Here is a 22,345-nt window from a genome sequence, read left to right as displayed (position 1 = left end):
ATATATGCAGTTTACACCTCTTGAACTTTGACCGATTTTCTCCTCTAGGGAGAGTAACAAAAGAATTCCTGGGTTGAAATAAATTTGACCTCTCGGTGAATGGCTACTTTATGATTTTACTGCTCGTCCTGTCTTGCAATCTAATTTTATCTTAGTGTTATTATCAGTGCACAGACATTTTGCAAGGCAGGTGGTCAAGTGGAAAAGAGGGCATCCTTTCCACATGTTTTTTATTTCTTTGTTGCTCACGTGAAGTGCTGGTGCAAAAAAAAAAAAAAAAGTACACATGCAAAGGTCAGTATACCTTGAGGCCCATGTGCATATAGCCTACAGTTCATTTGTGCACAGTAATGAGCAGTAAAGGTACATATAAGATGTCTAAATATCTACACTATAGGCAACTTGCAACTTCTACACATACACATTCACTTTCTACATTTATCTTTAATATATATTTATCTTTTACACATATATATATATATATTATATATATATGTAATTAGGGCCCAAGCACTGACCACAGGTGGGCGAAGGCCCTCTTGAAACTTAAGGAATTATTATTTCATTTTATTTATTTATTTTTTTCCTCCAATGTTTTTTTCCTCCAATGGATTTAACATACTCAAAAACTCATTAAACTTTGCACATATAGGTGTCTCTTGGAGCCCTACCCTAAACCCAACAGCCATTTTTAATTACATGTTAAATTCGTGTGCGTTTTTGGCCATTTCAGAGGTCGTACCTTCTCAAACTCCTCCTGATCAACTTCAAAGTTGATGTGCACCAATGATGGCTCCAAATCCACAATCCACAATTCAAGCAGACTTTCTGCAGACTTCAAAAGAGTCTGCTTGGGGTGCAGACTCCAGCAGACTTCATTGATTTAATAACCCACAATTCATTGCAATACAGACGTGACGTTATGGGGTTTTGAACTGCCAAATAAAAGTATAATTGTGTAAAATAGTTATTGACAGTTAGGTCTATTAAAATGTTACTTGAATGTTGTAGGCCAGTAATAATATTCAACCACATCATCATGATATAGATAATAAGTGCAGGTTGTAGAAGTACTGAAAATGCATTTTAATATTGCAGCCTATCTGGCTGTGCAGTGAAATAGGCACAAAAAAAGGCTGAGACACAACAAAAGAAGGTTTCTAATCAATCAATCCATCAACTTTTATTTCATAGACTCAAGGTCCATTTAAAAGACATACAACACAGAAAGATTTAAAAAAGGCGCTCATACCAATATTTCCACATAGGTGACTGGTACCGCAAAGAACTTAAACGGGGATTTGACAGCAGCATAATAATGGAGTTATGGGACCCATTCAGTCGACAGATAAATTTGTACATCAGATTTCTCAACAGAGCATGAAACGTATTGACTCTTGCGTTACAAAACAAATCACTTGCACTGCACCACCTGGGTTTTCTAAGCAATATGCGCATACAATCATTATAAGCAACCTGGAGCTTCTGGATGTTTGTGTTTTTAAATTTAATCCACAGGGGGGCAGTATAAAGAGGAGTACAATAAGCTCTAAAAAGATTAATCTTAACATAATCTGAACACCAAGAAAATTTCCTAAACAGCATGTTAGCTTGTGCATATAACATACGGCGTTGCCTATATAGGTCATCTGACATTTCATCATTAATAATGTGTCCAAGGTACTTAGTTTTACTGCAGACAGACAAAAGCTGCCCTGCCAACCAAAAAGAGGGAAAAACAAGGTCCTTATCCCCTTTTACCCCGCAGATCATACCATCATTGTACTTGACATCAAAATTAACACCATAATTAGTACATATATTCAACAGTTGTTGAAGTTGTCAGCATACATGAGATGGTTAATTAATGTATCACCAATCATACAACCTGTTTTACAGTTTCTTAGTAATGTATCACCAATCATACAACCTGTTTTACAGTTTCTTAGCTGGTCTGATAGATCATCCATATACATGTTAAAAAGGGCTGGTGAGAGAAGTCCTCCCTGGCGAACTCCATTACCCACACCAAATGCAGCAGAGATTACATTCCCCCATTTTATCTGCATGGTCTGGTTAGCATACCAATAAGACAGAATCCTAGTTACACTGTCAGGCACACCCCTTTGACTCAACTTTAAAAAGAGCTTATGATGGTTGACTCGGTCAAAAGCCTTAGAGGCGTCAATAAAACCAATTAAAACAGAGGAGTTCTGTCTTCTATAATTTTCTATTTCCTTTAATACATAGATACATACATCAGTACCATGCTTGGCCTTAAAACCAAACTGATTGTCCGAGGTACCTAGAAATGCACATAACCTATCTAATAATATTCTTTCCAGGACTTTGGATACCACACTGGCTAGCGCAATAGGTCTGTAATTATCCACGCTTCCCACCTTGCCCGCTAATACTTACTTATTGAGTTATAGTCCTGTCCTTAATACAAGCATGTCTGTTTTTGAAGGCATGTAGCCTGTGTGTTACATAGAGATACATTTTTGTTCAGTCACAAAAAGGCTATACATGGGATGTATATCTTATTACCTGCAGGAACAGCTGTATAGGCACTACTCATCAACTTATATGACATAGATATGAATATGACAGCAGCAATAGTTAAATGTTTCCACGTGACATTACATACAACTGAAGTCCACAAGGGCTCAGTCCGCAAGTCCAGAAGGTGGACATTTGGATTCAGCCATAGTGGACACAGAAAATGTGCAACAGGTCATTCCAACACCCTTGCTTGCAGCTTTAATTCAAGTTTTTATTGGTTTAAAAGGCTCAGCACATGGCATACATATACGTTATTTTCTGGGCATGCACAAGGCATGTGTTTTTTATGACTTGAAGGTGCACTCCAGTACATAAAGAATAATTTACAAATAAGTCTAGAAGAAAAGAGAAGAAAACAAACTGACAAACAAAAACATGTCACACATATGTCCTCATACATCACTCTACAGTTTCACATAATCACAGAGCAAGTTCATAACCACGTAGGTGTATCTTCCATTTTAATATGAGTCCAGACATTTATCAACAAAGAAAACAATGCCACACTGTAAATAAAAGTAAATAACCATTGAAAAATAACCATGCAAATGGTATTTTCTGAATAAATATTATGATAAACCAACAATCTACCTATGTTCAGTTGCAACAGTCAGGCTAAGTGTGTTCTCTCCTCTCCTTTATTCTCCACTCCTTGCCTTTGCTCTTTTCTCAGTAAACATTACTTCAAATTGAGTCTTGGTCTCATAAGACATATGGAAGTGAGAAAGCAGCAATTCCGCATTTGTCTCCACTCACACTGGGCAGTTGCTGAACCCGAGTCTGTCAGAGAGTTGGAGGGAGACGGTCTGGTTTTACACTGGACGAGCTTACTTGTTGTTAGACTGGCTGTAATGTGATTTTTTTTTTTTGGACAGTGGTTTAATTTCACAGCAGTGAAAGTGACAATAATTCATGATTCATTTTGGATCAGTGACTAGTTGGGAAACAAGATGAAGTCTGAAGAAATATCCGTTTCTCACCATGTCCTGAATCATGCAGAACATTGTCTGTGTGTTTTGGCTGAACACAACTTGTGATCTGTTATCGTTCTGCTCGAACAAGACAAGATGGACATTTAGTCCATTTTGTGTCTAAACTGGGACAACTAATGAAGAGAAAATACTACTGAAATTCACAATAATTATTTGTAAGAAGGCTGGAAAAATTGCATTTGAATAATAAAGTTATTTCCATCATGCCTGTTACTGACTGAGGTGTGGACTCAAGGTAAATTTGATGACTTTAGACCTAACTTAATATCAAAAAAGACTTCCAACTCGACTTAAACACCAACGACTCATGACTTCACTTGGACTTGAGCCCTCTGACTCAGCTAATGTTGACATTATTCATTACCTGCAAGCCAACGCCTAATTTCCTAGATCCACATTCCCTCTGCATCCACTCAATTTGCAGCAAAGAATTAGAAGGAGAAGAAGAAGAAGAAGCTTTATATAGCACCTGAGAGTTTGCAACCCTGATCTCCTCAGGCAGGTCATTCCAGAGTCGAGGAGCTCTGACTGCAAAGCCTCTATCACCTTTGTGAATTAATCTAGACCTTGGAACAAGAAAAGATGCATCTGAGGATCTCAGGTGTGAGAAGGATTATAAGGCAATAAAAGATCTGTTATAAATCTTGGAGCGAGGCCTCTAAGGGTTTTGTAAGTAATCAATAAAATCTTAAAAATCCATTCTCAAAGCAATAGATAACCACTCTGGGGAAGCCAGGATTGGTGTGATGTGGTCATACTTTCTTGTCCAAGTCAAGATTCTGGCGGCAGAGTTTTGGATGAGCTGGAGGCATGAGAGGGATTTTGTACTGATGCCAGAGAGCGAGGAATTGCAATATTCTAATTGACTTGTTATGAATGCATGAACCCTAACCCTAACAGTTTACAAACGCCCTGTGAAGTTCTGCCTGTTACATGTGGAGTTATTGAGTGGTACATAGATTAAGCTGCAGGAAATGTTGTGATGTCCACTTGTGAATGTCATAAAATAGCAGGTTAGGTTTGTTCTGATAGTTTTTTGTTGGATCACAACTTAAATAGATCTGAGTATCATCTGCATACAAATGGAAACTGATATTATGTCTGTGTATAAGATGACCATCACTTTCCCTGGCATCGGCATTACCCTCACAAAAAGACCAGCCTACTAGATATGACTTGAGCCATTGTAGAGCTGTGCCATTAATATCTACCCAGGTTTGGAGACAGTCCAGAAGGATGTCACGGTCAATGGTGTCGAATGCGGCCCTTAAATCTAGGAGGACAAGAATGGATTTATGGCCAGTACGCTTGATGATAACAACCAAGAACCAGGAAGAACTAACGTTACGTTAGTGAGCACCAGTTGGGGGAAAACAAATGATACCAAAGATAATTTTGTTCACATTCAAAAACTATGTGGTGGTTGAAGAGCACATTTAGACTTCTTTAGGATCAGGAACTCAAAGTTTAGGACTCTGGACTTGTCAGTCTTGAGTTGGGATTTGAGTGCCAAGACGACACTTACTTACTTGTCCTACCTCTGGACTGACTTCACTGTGACACCAAGCAAGAGCTCCAACAATCAAATCAAATATTAACTTATTTTTTCATCTAAAGCTACAGACTGACTATAAAAAAAATAAAAACACCTTTCCCTCCATCAGGGTGGTGGAGTGAATATTACACTGAACTTGTGCAACAATAGTGCACCTCTAAGATTAGATTAGATTAGAGGTTTTGTCTGTCATGGTTTGTTTATGTATTTATTATTTCCCTGTGTGTAGGTGGCTGTTGTGTAATGGGTGAAAAAGTGATGCTTGAATTGATGTTTGAATTGAAACTGATTCAAATTGACCTACTCTGGTAGTTTTGTACAAGTTCTACCTGCAGCAGGACTTTGTCCCTCTGAAGGAAATCTGCAACTTATTTTGTAATCATTAAAAATTTTCAGGGGCTGAAGTGAGTTGAATAGATTTGTTTGATAGGCGCAATGCAATTTAACGTTGTTCAAATCCAGAGCATGAAACGGATGTGCTGCAGGGTTTATAGCTATTGCCTTACTTAGCTCTCGTCCTCATTGGGCTTTACAGTGTTATTTTATTATACAGCTTTCAGTATCATAAAAACCACAAGATACACATACCACAATACACTTTGGTAATTGCCAAAAAAAAATACTTGTATGTTTCTGCAAGCCATGGATATGTTACATCTGTACATTATTTTGTAGCTTATACATTGAAACATTTCTCAATGCTGTGGTGAAGTCTAACACAGGTGCAGAGGAGAGGAAGGAGCAGGACACAATTTGCAGACAAACTCCTGCACACTGTCTAACTTGCAAGTGATACATTTATTGTGATGTTTCAGTAACTAGATCTTCATCAGGCAAAAGGTTAAGGCACAAAAACCACTTGGTTTTGGTCAGGAAAAGATCATGTTTGGCTCAAAACACCCATGTTTGGCAGCACAAAACCCGCTGAAAATGCAGGGACAAGTCAATGAAAAACACCCAGGTTCCATGCCACAAACACCGGTGGAAACGTCGCGAAGGGTCAGCAAACACAGCTGGTGTTGTCGTTTTTGAACAGTGATCTCCAGCTTGGCAGACCTCTCAACCAGTTGTCATAGTGTCCACCATCACCTCCACTTTCAGATGACCAAGTGATATGATACGCTTGAAACATGCCAACGTATTTGTTGTTCGCAGAAACATACAATTCCAACATTTTCTTCCACCAACTGGGCTGAATTTACAATACAAGTAGCTAAAAATGGGTACAGCTCTGGTTTGCTTTAGCCAGCACTTTAACTTTGTTGTAAAGGACTTCATATCTGGAATTTAATTGTTTTCATTGGGGAATGTTTTCCAGAGTTGACATGGAGAAAGCTGACTGTCCAAATTTCCATCTACAATGTGGTATTTAAAGCTGCCATTCAACATGCCCCCAGTTACTCTGTCACTGTCTTGTCTGTGGATATATCTGGAAAGAGGCTCTTGGGCTAGACTGTTCATATATTTAAAGAAAGTAATTTGAGAAAACAATAATGAGTAAAGCTCTCATGCTATGATGACTGTATCTTTTCAGTGTGTGAAAGTGATGCCACCGGACAGGGTTTTTGTTCATTATTTTCAGTGCTTAATGTAAGATGTCTGATTGTAGATGGTAATGCCCGAGTCCATACTGTCATGTAACATGAAAAATAAGAAAATCATAGAGTGCATTAGTGCTGTCAAACATATTGATTTTGATGCATATCTTTTCAAACAGTTTTAATACTAAGAGCTGCTCTCTCATTCTCTCCTCTCTCCGACAGCGAGTTGACATCATCGGTTTGCTGTCACACCTCTGTAGTGCCCCCCCCAGGCCCATCTCCTCCCCCTCACTAACAGTGCTGTCTTCTCGTCACTTGTTTCATTCACTCCAGTTGCACGTTTAAGCCAATACAATTTCGTTTATAAAGCTCAAAATCACAAATCACAATCTGCCTCAGAGGGCTTTACAACATCCGATATCCCTCTGTCCTTTGACCCTTACAACGGATACGGAAAAACACCCCCCTTAAAGAAACCCATACAGGCTTTTGCAGCACAGTTGTGTGTTTTAGATGCAGTTATTGACGTCTGAAATTGTGCCAATCTCAGAGGCTTTTGAACATGTGCATAACCACAAGAAGAATACTGTTTTCATTCATGTAAAAAAATGTTTTAGTTGCTGATAATGTTTACGACAGTCATTTAGCTGTTCTCTGCTACTAACCTAGAAAAGTCGTCAACGTTATAGTGTCTGGACACCACTAGAGTGCATGAACATGGTGTCCATGTCAGAACATATTAAACACAGAAGCGTACACAAACTCCTATGTGCTGTTTGTCATGTTTTTTTGCACCTTAGTCGTTCCACCTACGAGAAGCCTTAGTGCTTCAGCAGTCTGTGATAATTTAGACAATAGGCTGCAGATGAATGCTCATGGTTTTGGAACACAATGTTTAATAATCACACCAAGGTGTCATTTTAGGGTGTCTACATTAGTTTATATAATGTCAAATGTAATGTGCTGTGTATCTCAATTACACTGAGGACAGAGACTCTGGTTGCATGTGTATTTGTCTCCACCTTATGGTCGTCCCCTTCAGTCACACCTGGAATTTGTCTCTGTGTTGATTTGATTATTACGAGTAAATCAGAGGTGATATACACATGGAAACAAGTTAGAATTACTTTAATTTATAGGAGATGTAGTAATGTAGGTAATTCATATTTACAGATATTGACACATAAACATGAAATTCATATTAGGACTTGTGCTACATATTTTTTGTAACTCTAAGCAATTACATGCTGCTCAAGTCTTTCCTATAAGCACTGCATTAAAGCTGGGTAGGCAGAAATCTGGAAAAAAAATTTAGAGAAAGTCTAATAACCACTATCCTTGCTGACAGAAGCATCTCAGTAAACAATTTGATAATTCATATGTACAGCGTTGCTTCTCAACACCATTTTTAGACTGAATAAAGTAAAAGCAGAAGTCCTCATGCTTGTAAATGTACTTTTTATATTATCACTTGGCAGTAAATATATCATTTATATTCTGATCCCATCTACTGCTTTTAATGAAACCATTTACTATGTCTCCATATTATTTTACAACACACAAATAACATGAGTTAAAATCTCTGTTCAGTCACTGAGCTGAAGTTCATTATTAAAAGTATCAATGCCCGCACATTTAATGAACACTGAGAGTCTACTCATAGTTTGATGTGTCCTGATATGATGAAGCTGTAGACCTGAGCTGTCAGCGGTACGTAACTTTTCTCTGCATCATCAAGGATGTAAAGAGGGTCCTGGATACGTCCTGGATCGAAACTCTCCTCCACTAACTTCACCTTCATTTGCTTGAAAGTCCCCGTCACCTCAACGGCATTCTGCGTGGTACAAAATACTTAATCAAAAAAGCATCAAAGTATCATAATCTGCAAACACAATGGGGAAAAGGTGGCGTAAATACTGCATTATTTTTGATACATGGTTTTTCTTCCAGAAGTGAAATGCAGTGAAGCGTGTGTGAAGTTTAACATACCTGTATTCTGATAAAGCGAGGTCGGGCATATGAAGGCAGGTAGCTAACCACATGGTTATATATTCTGCTTCCATTGAACTCAGCACCCCCCTTCACAGTGACTGCTGCCATTCCTACCCGCCCCTCATGCCCTTCATTGCAAAAATTGAAAATACAAAATTGAAACTGACATTTACCAATCCATTATCAAATCAATGTCTCTCTTCAATGTTCTGCCATGAGGAAGTCTGGACACTCTTATCAAACATACTGTGAGGTACAATGTACAGGGGATATGACCATCACCTGGTACTTGGACTCCATAAACGTTGGCTTCTTTGAGACAATCGCTGATCGTCAGGATGTCGGACACCTCGTTCGTTGCCACATTCTCGCCTTTCCACCTGTAGGCTCAAACAAGTTACAACTTCATATAGGCTGCTTTTTTAACCTGGGACAAAAGTACAATTTACAGGTCTGTGCATGTGAGGAAACTGAAACACCTCCATGTCTGAGCTACAAATACAAGTTCGCCTAGCTTTTTTTAAAGAAGCCTAGGGCATAACATGCAGTGTTGTACATTAAAGGTTATATATGAGATTTTGAAAACTACTGTAACAGCGAACAACTATTTGCTGTTAAGATAAAGTGGAGTAGTGGCGTCCTAAGCAGAGGGTAAAATCACACTCTCTCTGTGTGCTGTAACTGAGGCTTTTTTGTTCTTTATTTTGGAAGCCAGGCCCAGTCCCTGTGAGTGTATCCCACTGGCTAGCTACTCACTGCTGCTCTACACTGCATTCATACAGCTGTTATCGCTGATAATGACGCAGAAGCCAAAGGCCCATCCTCTGGTTACCCTCCAGATTAATACTATAAGCTTTATCAGCGCTGTTGCTGTCGTCACTGTTAGCGTCTGTGTCTCAGTCCACAGAAGCAGCTGTCAGTCAGCAGCAGCCCCTGTGGAGCTGAGACAACAGCTCTCACCAGACTGACTGACATTTACTGAAACAAGATACTTTTCATGTCACCTTCAGGAAGAAATCAATAGTGTATTTACTGATTCATTGATTTTAATTCCCAGCCCACTGTAGTGAGTGAGGGGAACCTATTGCTCACAGACTGGGAGCTTATCAATCAATGTATATACGGTTAAAAAGTAAAACGCACCTATACAGCGGGACATTTATGTGATTCAAGCTGTCAGTGCAGATTAAGCTTCACTAAATGTCACAGAAATAGATTCAAAGCGTAAAAAAGAGGTTCTCTGGTTACCATGGAGACGACTTAAAACCTTTTCCTGAAGAATAAACTGAAAACAATGCGCAACAGTTCAATTTCTATTGAGGGAGAGACATCAAAAGTGTCGAGCACCCTACCACAGCTAGCACTGCTAGCTGCCGCCATTTTGGCTTAGCCTCCACTATGTTTGCTTGTGACGTTAGAGGTAAGAGCTGTGTGCAGGCAGTCCCAGCTCAGACTATGAATGTCGTATATAACATCTTTAAATGTTGCAGGACTGCTGAAAACTGCATTAAGAGGTCAACAGGAAATGTATTGTACATGTATTGTGTTTATTCAAATGTGCTGTTGACTAGAAAAAATATTCCTATTAATTCTTTAGTTCTGATAGTGTTGGTAGAGAGCTGCATACCAATAACTCGGTTCACGTCTCAAACAGGAGGATATACATGAAAATATATAACAAAAACAAAAACACACCTGGGGGAAAAAAACATACGACCCTTTATGAATATAAAGATAAACTACAAACAGTGATTCTGTAAATAAGTAAAGAAAAACTAAGTTTCAAAATCCAAGCAGGGTGAATTTCTGTACCTGAATGTGTCACCTACACGATCCTGAAAGTAAATGAAGTTGTCTTTATCGATCCTCATCAGGTCTCCGCTGTTGAAGTAAAGATCTCCTTTCTTGAAAACGTTTCGAAGTCTTTTCTTCTCCGTCTGTTCTTCATTCTTGGCGTAGCCGACAAAAGGAGCGATGTCTGTGATCTTTGACACCAGCAGTCCTGTCTCACCTTAAAGAAAAAGCCAAGAGACGTCTTTTACTGCCAATGTCTATCAGTGGACTACTTGCCCAATCATTGGCATCCTAATTTAGTTGGTGAAAAGTCCAGATGTAATATCGAGCATCATGGTACATGCTAGTTCAAGTTTAAACATGAGTTTCCTTTACCTTTGGGCGACTCCACGCAGAGGCCATTAGCATCTCTAACTGGCTCATCCCGCTCTGTGTCATACTTGATCAGGGCGAAGGGGAACAGCCTCTACAGGAGGAAGTAAAGACATCAGTGTTGCATTTTGTGCCCAACACATTTTTATAACAGCAGAAAAAACACAATTCCCGTAATATTCATTGACAGACAACCATTGCATTCTAATATATGACGTGTGTGATTCCAACATACACACTGATAAATTGGCTGTCAGTGATAGCAGGAACAATGTTAACAGACGCATATGTTTGTTTTAATCTCATTCTCACCTTGTGAAAAAAGTTTACTCGTCCAATTGCTCCAATTTTCCCTGCATAGTTGACAAATCCCACATTTCCCTCAGTGGAGGCGTAAAACTCTCGGATTTGAATGTTCCCAAAGCGATTGACAAACTCTCTCCATATCTCCGCTCTGACACCGTTGCCAATGGCCAGGCGTACTTTATGGTCCTTTTCATTTTCTTTCTGTAATGTCACATAAAAATTTAAATTAAATACAACAAGCATTTTTTAAGTACTAAAGAAAAAAATGGTTTGATGGCTAATTAAAGCTGGGTAGACAGTTACTGTAAATATAAGTAGTGAAGTGAATAGGCAGTGAATTTAAAATCAATCAAAACCGACATTCAGAACCTCTAACCGACTTTTTTTTTTTATTATTCTGCTAATACTTTCCCTACTGTGTGTGTTCATGTACTGTCCCCTTAAAAGCGCACTACTGTATGTAGTCATGTGACTCCACCCCGTCCAGTCCACAACCTGAAAGCGACATGGATGAGAACTCAAACATCGAGCCAACTGAGCAACCTGAGCAGCTTCTACCAAAGAGAAATGCCGACTCCGTTGTCTGGACACATTTTGGCTTTTGTGAAGATGACATTGAACAGAAGGAAATCAAATGTAAACACTGCAGGAACATTTCAGCGCCCAAAGCTAATACCACCAATCTGTTCAGTACTTGAAGCACCAAATATGAACAGTGCATGGCTCAAAAAAACAGAAAGAGACTGACAGGTGCCCAGCAACAAGTTCCTCCACAAAGCAGCTCTGGATAACACAAGCATTTACAAAGGCTACACAACATGAAAGACAAAATAAGATATGCTCTCTGTCCTGCAGGATCAGCAAACTTTCTGTTGCTGCCCTTACACTGGTTAGACCGAGCGCTGCTGCTGGCCTCCAGCCCGCTGTGATACCCCACTCTGACGGGTTTGCATTGGCCGAACTTGAGCTGCTGTAGTGGCTCCCCGCTTTTCCCTCCACAGTGGAGGGGAGCATGGGGAAGGGACCGTGGGGTGGCTAGCTAGCTATTTCTTCTCTCATTTGTAGTTTGATGAACAGAGAGAGAGGTGCGATGAGAGCTGAGTGACTGAGCTGCAAGCAACTGTACAATGAAATAATGGGAAACAACTGTTACTGTATGAAATGTGTGCATGTGCCTGCAGTCATCTGGTGGGAGGGGCTTAGGACAAAGAGGGGAGAGCTGCAGGAGGAGGGTGTATTTTCAAATTCTGCCTGTAATTTTTTCTTAGATTTGTGCCTACCCTGGCTTTAATCAAAATAATCAAAGTGCTAGAACCTATTAACTGTAAATGACCTAATCAGAGACAGAAGAAATACTGAAGAAATACAGTGTGAGGCTTAAAAAAACTCATCTCTCTAAAGAAAAACCAAACAAATACTGTATCAGAAATACCATATACTGTAATAAATGTGACCCATACTAGTCCAAGGTCATGTGGTTGCCAAGTTACATGATATGTCTTCCTAAGTTAAGGCCAGCATCTATTCCTAGTGGTGACCAGATACAGACAGACCACCTCCTCTCACTGAAGAAGGGTCACGCAGTAAATTGAGACTGCACTTCATGTGATGCAATTTGATACTCTGAATGGCCATACATGTAGGCACAGTGTTTACAGTACTCCTAAATACAGTCAGACACATCCTATAAAAAATCTGAGAGGTGTGCAATGCCTTTTACAAATGCCTATTCATCAGATCTGCAGTCGTATCCATAATGTGCCACGCTGTTCAAACCCCTACAGATAATGACGCAGGAGGCTGGAATATGATAGTTGAGATTTAACAATTTCTATTTTGGTAAGCCAGCTGTGTTGCGCTGCGGGAATGTACAGATTTGGAAAGTTATCTCTGAGTAGGTCTGCCTCAATGGCAGCCTGCTGCAGCCGGTTAAAAGTGCTCTGTCTCAGCAGCTGTCTCGAGTGTGAGTCAAGATGGCAGAGAGGAGGCGTGGTTCCCACAGCGCCCTGCCAAAGGAACTGTGTGAGCTTGTTTGAGTTGCAATCACACTAAAAACTGGCACTTAATGAATAAATAAAGGTTATTAAACAGTAAAACTAACACTGCAATTATATATATTTGAGTCACCCTCAAAGAAATACTTGGCACGATTGTTGTTACTGTTTGTAAATACACACACCAGATATACTCACCAAGTGAAAGTGAAAACCAACCCCAGGTTCACTATCATTTGGCGTTTCGCCTGGCTTTATTTGTGTTTTTTTCAGTGCTGTATCTCTTGGATGCCTGCTGCTTACAATCTGGCACCTGCTCGCTACCTTTTTTTCGCTACCTACCCTGACGTGATCTGAGTACATGGGGTACACGCCATAAATGTCCCGAACACAGAAAATAAAAAGAAAATACAGGAAGAGGGCAGAGGCTCTGCAGATAAATACTCCGCTACACAGTTCTAGTGGGTCATTAGTGATGATTAAGAGGGATTAATTCTGTATGAGTCTAAAAAATTTTTAGGAAAATCCTGCATAGTTTACCTTTAACCTTTAGCCAAAAGAAATCTTAACTTAGAGGTATAATCTATTCAGATGCTCCTGATATGTCTCCTAATAAAGAAAGAGGGTGACCTTTACCGCCTGCCAACCCTAAAGGAATGCCACTGGTTTGTGTTTCAGTTTGAACTGTCACATGATCAAGACACTGCAGCAGCAGAGGCTTTTCTACACTACAAAGGCAACAAAGTGGGGGAAACATGGAATAACTAAAAATAATTAAGAAAATTAAAGGGCAGAATCGGCAGCTTAAAGGTCAAGTGTGTACGATCTAGGGCAGAAATAGACTATAATATAATAAGTATGTTTTCTTTAGTGTATAATCACCTGAAAATAAGAATCATTGTGTTTTTGTTACCTTAGAATGAGCTGTTTATATCTACAAAGGGAGTGGGCCCTCTTCATTGGACTATGCCATGTTGCATTGCCATGTTTCTACAGTAGCCCAGAACAGACAAACCAAACACTGGGTCTAGATAGGGCCATTCACGTTTTCACCACTGTAGTTAGCAGCCCGTCTGTAACGAGCCAAATAACGTTGGAAAACCTTGTTTTTTTAACGTGAAAATGCTTTATTCAGTTTTTTTTACCTGATTAAATCACTGAGTCCATTTGTTTTAAAGAGGAGGAGACCTCTGCAGATAATTCGGCTCTTGGTAAAAACTTCCTGAACGTCTGGATCTTAAGTTATCCGAAAGAAAAGGTGAGCACATTAGCAGGTGCTGGGCTAGAGGACCGTCTGCAATGAGCTGAACAGCGTCAGATAAAGACTGATTCATAACATGAAACTGTTTTATTCAGTGTTTTTAACGTTTTAGATCACCGGGTCTGTTTGTTTTGAAGAGGAAGAGACCTCTGTGGATAATTCGGCTCCTGAAAAAAACCTTCTGAACAATGAAATAAAATCATTACAAAATATTTCTATTAGACTTAAAAATCTTCAAATATCTGCAACACAGATATTATTCCTACTTAAACTGAATGACTGCTAAGTGTTGCAGTACTGAGCTGTGCATGGCTGCAGCATCACTGTGTGAAAAAGCTGGGAAGAGTCAAAATCATTTTACCTTCGATGTGCTACAGAGGTAACGCATCACCTCTCCTATGTACTGCACAACAGTCACACTGTGTTTCCTGCAGTCGTCCCAAAACTGAGAGGCAGAGAACTTCCTCCTCAGAATGATCGTTGACCCTTTAAAATAAGACAGAAAAAAAAGAAAATTTGATCGTGAGCTAAACAGCATAGAAATGAAACATCATGACAGATTCATTTTTAGAGACAGGTCCCTCTTGTATTTGCCAATATTCTCCTCCATCTCCTTCCAAGGAAATCTAACTTCCCATAGATGAAAATAAACCAATCATGGCACATAGGACATGATTTCAAATATATTTCAAGGATTAAATATATTTTTGGCCTGGAAAGTTCTACTGATGGATCCTCATGGATATATTACTTTTCTTTCTCCTCCTCTTCCTTCCTTTCTGAACACTTCTCCATGGGTATGTTTACCTCAGCCATTAGGCTTTACACACAGTTTGTTCATCCACAGGCGTTTCCCAGCACAGCTGGTTCAAGTGGATAGTAATTAGCCATTGGTGTCACAGGTTGTCAGTTCAGTTCCTGAATAATGTAGAATAGTTTGCTTATGCCAACCCAGGCACTGTGCTTTGTGGGTTAGATACATAATATTATTGGTCCAGAAGGTTCTACTGATGGACCACCATGGATCTGTCATTTGTCTTCCTCCTCTTCTTCTTCCTCTTTCTCCCTTTCTGAACACTTCTCCATAGGTATAACTTAGCAATTCTTTAAACACAGAAAATTATGTTGCAGTTTCTTAAAGCTAGATCAGGCCAGACTTTTGCTAAATATGCCTCTTTCATTGTCATCTTCTTTTTCTACCTTCTTCTTTCTAAGTATGCTGACCTGCACCTCAAACTGACCTGCACCTCAGGTTCCCACTGTGTATACCACTTCTATGTGTCATCTACTGTTGACCTACTATCTCCCCCTAAAGATCCCCTGTACCATTGTACTGTTAGACACATTATTTCAAAGACCCTTTTCAAGGTTTAATGATTTCTGGTCTGGAAGGTTGTGCTGATGGACTCTTTTTCTCTTCTTCTTGCTCCTCAAAATACCCGACCTCGACCCACTGGTGCACAGCAGCTCTGTTCAAACTTTATTCTGTTACAAAAGTAGAGATGCAGGTGATGCCCATTTTCAAAAAGACATGTCTATTTTGGGATGTTCGTCTACATTTTTTAAATAAGTAATAATTTTTTTAGGTTTAATAAATCATCAAATATTGTGTTAACTTCCCTGGTTATTTCTACACTTTGACTTGAATTAAAGATGAATGACTACACTTTATGTGAGACCTGAATATTTCCAGATACTCGTGCCAACAATATTAAACTGTATTCCACTGAACTGCATGTAGCGCACAACAGGACAGTGATTGTTGTGGAGCAGTGTTGGACATCTCCTGATGTGTGTGTGTGTAACTCAGGGTGCTTACTCAGCCATATAATAGCTGTGTGAACTTTAGCCTATTTAGAAAGAAGCAGTTATAAAGACGAGGTAATCTGGTCTTATTTGACCCGGCTCTGTTCAGATTACATGTTCACAGTGACAAAAGATTCTTTCATCTGGTTTCCTACAGGGGCGGGAAAACCAGAGGGAGAAGGAGGAGGGAGGAGAATGAGTTCAATTCGGTTTAGCAGCACTATAACCCCATACTTAGGAACATGTGTGAGAACCTTGTGAAGGCCTTACTTCCCTTTTAACTGCAGAGATCTGAGGTCCAAATGACACCTCTATACCTCGTCAGTGATAGCAGGTGGAAAGCCAGTGATGGATTGCATTCTTGTCACTATATGTTATGGCTTTTGTTTTTTTCCATAATAAAGAAGTACAATGATCAATAATCATATGTTAATTATCCTTGTTGTCCTGTAAAATGCATGTATCTCCAAAACATCAACTTTTCATAAGCTACAAAAAACAGTCAGCCACAGGCAGCCTACGGTTGCAGCGATATACCAATAAACTGTATACCAGGGTATGAACACTGACGGTCATCATGCATCTCTACATGGGTGTGTATACAATATCTATCTTATTAACAGCATGGTTGACTCTGTGTCGCATGGCTTGTGTGTTAGTGCACATGACCATATTGCTGACCTGTAGCTGCATGTTTTAACATTTTAGAGCTGGACTTTAGAGCTGGAGCAAGACCTCCATAATGACTATTGTATTTATCTTATTTATCTCTTCGTCTCTCTTCGCATGCTGTTAGTTGTTGTCATGTTGTTGTATTGTACTGATGCTCTGCTGTTGCTTGCTGCTTTGCATGACCTGTGTTCTACCTTGAGAATTTCTGTTTGCTGTAGTTAATGGAGTATTTCTGCCTCTACGCTGTCTTTATCCAGTGTATTGTCCTGTGGATTTTATCCTTTTATTGGTTTCAAAACATCTCGCCAAAGGACTGGAGTTGAAAATTAGCCAACTGGCTAACACTGGCACATTTACAGAAATGCTGATTAATGTGCATTGGCCTTACAAATACAATAAATGACATAAAATAGGGACAGATGACCTTTACCTCTGGCTAACCCTAAAGGAGTGTCACTGATTTATGTTTCAGTTTTAACTATCACACCATCAAGACACATGTGGTATTGTTTAATGTCAAACTTCCGTAACACAGCTTTGTTGTCAGCTTTGTGACAATGCATTTTTAACTGATCCAATGTGGTTTTAATTTTTAAATTTAAATTTCTTAGGGCAATTGTGGTTCCCACAATGCTCAGCCAAATGTCCTGTGTGAGCTTGTTTGAGTTGCAGTCACTCAATTGGCCATCAATAAAAAACAATAAAGATTAAGATTACCATGAACCAACATGTGAATCTGTCAACATAATAGAGCCACATTTTAAAATATGAGGCATCAGGTACAACGGTTTAAGGAGTGTCACTGATTGATGTTTCAGTTTTAACTATCACACCATCAAGACACGTGGTATTGTTTAATGCCAAATTTCCGTAACACAGCTTTGTTGTCAGCTTCGTGACAATGCATTTTTAACTGATCCAATGTGGTTTTAATTTTCAAGTTTTGTTAGGGCTGTTGTGGTTCCCAAAATGCTCAGCCAAATGTCCTGTGTGAGCTTGTTTGAGTTGCAGTCACTCAATTGGCAATCAATAATAAAAAACAAAGATTAAGATTACAATGAACCAACACGTGAATCTGTCAACATAATAGAGCCACATTTTAAAATATGAGGCATCAGGTACGACGGTTTAAGGAGCGTCAATGGTTTGTGTTTCAGTCTTAACTGTCACACCATCAAGACACTGCAGATGCGGTATTGTGTAATGTCGAATTTCTGTTACACAGCTTTGTTGTCAGCTTTGTGAGGATGTACTTTTGAACCGATCCAATGGTGTTTTAAATTAATTTTAAGTTTATTTACCTTAAAGAGCAGAAACGTGATTTTATTAGGGCAGTTACTGTATGTCAATGTATGTCGACAAACTGAACCTGGATCTGTCATAAATTATGCATCACATCATCCCTGCTTGGATTTCACAGCCACTCGCATTCACAACCTCTTTTGTGTGACTTTTTTAAAGTTTGTGTTTGGTGTGTCAAACTATTTTGTTTCATATGGTTATCTTTAAATTATGTTTGGTTTATGGTACAAAAATGTTATGCATGTGATCAGTTTGATTTCACACTAGTTTGCATTGAAAAAATCACCGTCTTGCAGTCGGAAACCATTGTAGTCAACCTGTTAAACCCAAGAAGGTACAAAGAACCTTACCAAAGGCTTTAGTACAGATTTTACTTCTTGCTGCAGTCTGAATTTGAACCAGTTTGGCTTAAAATTCAATAACTATAGAGTCAGTTATCAAACAAAGAAATGTATAAAACAACCTAACAACATTAATCCAATAAAATACGTACTCATCCCTTTGAAAGGAATCTCACACAGCCCTCACAGTCTTGTTTGTGTTACACTTTGCTCTTAGCTACATCTCAGTTGTCTCACCTGTCTCAATGGAGCCAATAAAGCCTACGATGAATCCAGCCGTGTGGTACAGAGGCAGGTTGAGGTAGATGACATCACTGGATGTTACACCGTTTGAAGATAAAACGACCAGAGCTGTTAAGAGGCGATTCTGATTGACCACGGCTGCCTTAGGGAGACCTGAAATACAACCAGACGCAAAAAGCAGAGACCCTGAAAACGTCTGTGGTACGTTGTTGTGGAACCAAAGCAGCCACGACCACATACCTGTAGTCCCAGAGGTGTAAATATAAACTGCAGGACTTTTGAATGTGATGTGTGATCTGAGAGATCGAGGGAGCGGGGTGTCCGGTGCCTCGTCCACTTTATCAAAGAAGCTCTCAATCCCAGGGGTGTCACAGTGTTTTGTCATCAGGAGGACGGTGACACCCTGCTCGATGAGTGAGGGCAGCACATCCTCCACTGCTTCCTTTAGCTCTGGAAAGGGACACAATACAATCATAACCCAGAGATACTGGTTTCAGATTAACATACAGATATTGGCAGCTTTACAGAAAATGCAAAAGCCTACCTGAACCTTGCAAACTTTCACTTTGAGTTAGAAGTATGGACAACAGTTACTGAGAGGTTGGAAGACTGTCAGTGAACTCTGGGAGTTTAGTTCAGGGGACAATGACAATGTGCACTTATTTTGAGAACAAAAGTATGGTTTCCAACTGTTGCATGCATGATTTTCCGTAATCTCTTATCCTGTTAGGGTTAGCGGGGGGCTGGAGCCTATCCCAGCTGACACTGGGTGAGAGGTAGGGTACACCCTGGACAGGTCACCAGACTATCACAGGGCTGACACATAGAGACAAGACAACCATTCGCACTCACATTCACACCTACAGACAATTTAGAGTCACCAATGAAACTGCATGTCTTTGGACTGTGGGAGGAAGCTGGAGTACCTGGAGAAAACCCACGCTGACACAGAGAGAACATGCAAACTCTGCACAGAAGGGCTCCCCCACCTCGGGGTTCGAACCAGGAAAATAGAAAGTGCTTCCAGAGTGACGTCAAAGTCATTCCCCTGGTTGCAATGCAGAGATGCAAATGTGGACAACCCTGGAACACTGACCAATCAGAGCAGACTGGGCTTTTTCAGGAGGGAAGTTTAAAGAAACAGGCGCTAAAACGGAGCGTTTCAGACAAAGGGTAAGTATAGATACATTCAGGCAGTTAGTATAAGAGAAATAATGTGTCTTTTGAACATTAAGGCACATAAACATGTTAATGACTTTAGGTTCTCTTATCTCAGACATGTTAGGATATTACATACCTTGACACTTCTGAGGAAGGCGAAGTTTCCGCCGAAACAAGGTATGTAATATCCTAACATGTCTGAGATAAAAGAACCTAAAGTCATTATCATAAACTAAAGACATAATGAACACCACTGAACCACATAAACATGCTCTAATAGAAACCCAAAGTACAAGTATGAACCTGAACATGAGCATAATGTGGGACCTTTAATAATCAGCCTAAGCCCCTTCCCCTCCATCTGACTGTGTAAAATCAATCTGGCAGGGGGTGTATTAAGGATAATTCCCCAAGTCCCTTTAAATCTTTGATGAAATATGAGCTGTAACAGTCACTTGACCCAATGTGATGGAAATACTTCCCTAAACATAATCTTAATTTTTTTAAAAACTGCACCGCATAGCATAAAAATGTGCTGTTATGCACCAATACTCCACTTGGCAATAAACCAGATTCTGATTGTGAAGATTTTTAAACTTGTATTTGTTCATTTATTTGTGCAGCTCTGCTGGTGGAAAGGATTTTAAAATTTGAGCCACATAAGGGCCAAACATGGGACACAACTTTTAGAAACAGCTTGAACCTTTAGGCATGACTGGGGTCAAACTGATGAGCAGAAACCATGTAACATCCAACCTGAATGCATGACTGAAGCCAGCAGCTCCTTAAAAAGCACGCCCATCTGCCTTAACTTTAAGTAAATTTTTGCTGTGCACAGATACACACCCGAGGCTGCAATCAACACTGTGGCCTTGCAGCAGTTAAAGCAGTGCAGCAGAGACTTTGAGCGGATGTTGTGATTGAGGAGAGCCACAGGAGAGCCTAATTTGGCCAAAGCCAGCCAGGTAAACATGAAGGCGGGTTCATTCCCCATGAAAAGTGCGACGGTGTCTCCAGCTTTGTATCCGGGGTGAGACTGGAGCGCGTTGGCTGTCTTGTTGCTCCTCTTGTCTGTGAAAGTGTACGAGAAGTTTTCATTTTCAAACACAACGAAGGGCTTGTGTGGATGCGCAGCGGTCTGCTCCAAGAAACGGTCCAAAACAAAGAAGAAAGGTCTCCTTCTTCGCCTCGAGACAAACTTCACCAAAATGCGCAGGAGATCCCCAAAATACAGAATATCCATCCACAGATAAGGGGACAGAGTTTTAAGCGCAAACGGTGTGATGAGGATAGTTGCTAAAATAACTGAAAACAAATATATCTCCATCATGTTTTCTGTTTAAAAGCCTGAGGTCCCGTAAAAAAAAGTGCAGCCCCTGCTGCAAACTGAGGAATGCTGCAAATAAGGCTTGAGTTCAGTGGGGCGGAGCATTTACTCAAAAACTGGGTCAAGTCTATAGAAAAGGTCAAATATGTGTATAATTTGGAATTCAGATGATTGAAGGGAATACTGCTCTGCCTATTTTTGTCGCAAAAACAAGATGATAAGTGGGAAGTGGTATTCGATCTTCAGATAACAGATCGCATCAAGGCTTATTTAGAGATGTAAAACAAGCAATCATAAAGCAAATATCTCCCACATGTAGCTTTGGTGTCAGGGTCAGGTGAGAAAGGCAGTTTTACCATGTAAACAGCCCTGCAGCTGGTCAGGGTCAGTTGATGCAGGAGGCGGAGCCACACACAAAAAAGGCCTATAGTGAAACAGGACTGTTACACTATTTTACAGTTTGGCAGTTCAGTCAAGGTTCCCAATCCTGAAGGTCAGGCCCTCTGCAAAGGATCACAGGACAGATGTGTTGAGCTGAGAGACGATAAAAGCTCTTCTACACAAATAAAAGTGTACTTTTCTGCCCGTGATTGATTATGGTGACATGTTGTATATGCATGCAACCTCCTCCATTTTACCTAGCTTGATCCAGTATACCATGCAGCTTTACGTTTTATCACAAATACAAAGTCACTGATTCATCACTGCATTCTTTATTAGTTGGTGGGTTGGAGTTCATTGACCATTCGCAGACAATAGCACTGGTATTTATCTATAAAGCAATATTGGGCAAAGTTCCAGCCTACCTCTGCACCCTTCTGTGCGTCAGCTCTGGTTGTTATCAGCTACACTCCTCCAGGTGGTTGTTTTTAAACGTACCCCAGGTTTTAACAGATCTGTGAAAACTGCATTCTCCTACTCTGCACCTTAGACATGGAACAAGCCTCAAAAAGACATAAAATTAGAGACACTTGTATAAATTAAAGAATGTGGTGACAGAGACATGCGCATGTTTTTCTTGAGAGGCCACCATGTTTGAATAGTTGTTGTTTTATTGTGGATTTTCGTATTATATGTTGTACTTGTTGTGTATTAAATGTGTTTTAATCGGCTGCTACCTT

General features: G+C 39.9%; 1 protein-coding gene across 1 annotated transcript; it reads right to left on the bottom strand.

Annotated features, from left to right (window-relative positions):
• Positions 1-7,764: 7,764 nt before the first annotated feature.
• zgc:158482 (uncharacterized protein LOC100009650 homolog) lies at positions 7,765-21,308 on the bottom strand. Its single transcript, XM_050051916.1, has 10 exons — positions 20,744-21,308; positions 18,977-19,186; positions 18,731-18,889; positions 14,734-14,858; positions 11,124-11,318; positions 10,815-10,905; positions 10,458-10,656; positions 8,928-9,025; positions 8,643-8,773; positions 7,765-8,487 (listed from the first exon to the last, which is right to left on the bottom strand). The coding sequence occupies exons 1-10, from the start codon at positions 21,225-21,227 to the stop codon at positions 8,311-8,313; spliced, it is 1,869 nt and encodes a 622-aa protein (XP_049907873.1). The 5' UTR covers positions 21,228-21,308; the 3' UTR covers positions 7,765-8,310.
• Positions 21,309-22,345: the final 1,037 nt, after the last annotated feature.

This window comes from Epinephelus moara, chromosome 1, assembly GCF_006386435.1.
Source record: "Epinephelus moara isolate mb chromosome 1, YSFRI_EMoa_1.0, whole genome shotgun sequence".
In the NCBI taxonomy this organism is placed as follows: Eukaryota; Metazoa; Chordata; class Actinopteri; order Perciformes; family Serranidae; genus Epinephelus; species Epinephelus moara.
Note: the sequence above shows the minus strand (reverse complement) of the source record. Positions and strands in the feature narration are given on the sequence as shown.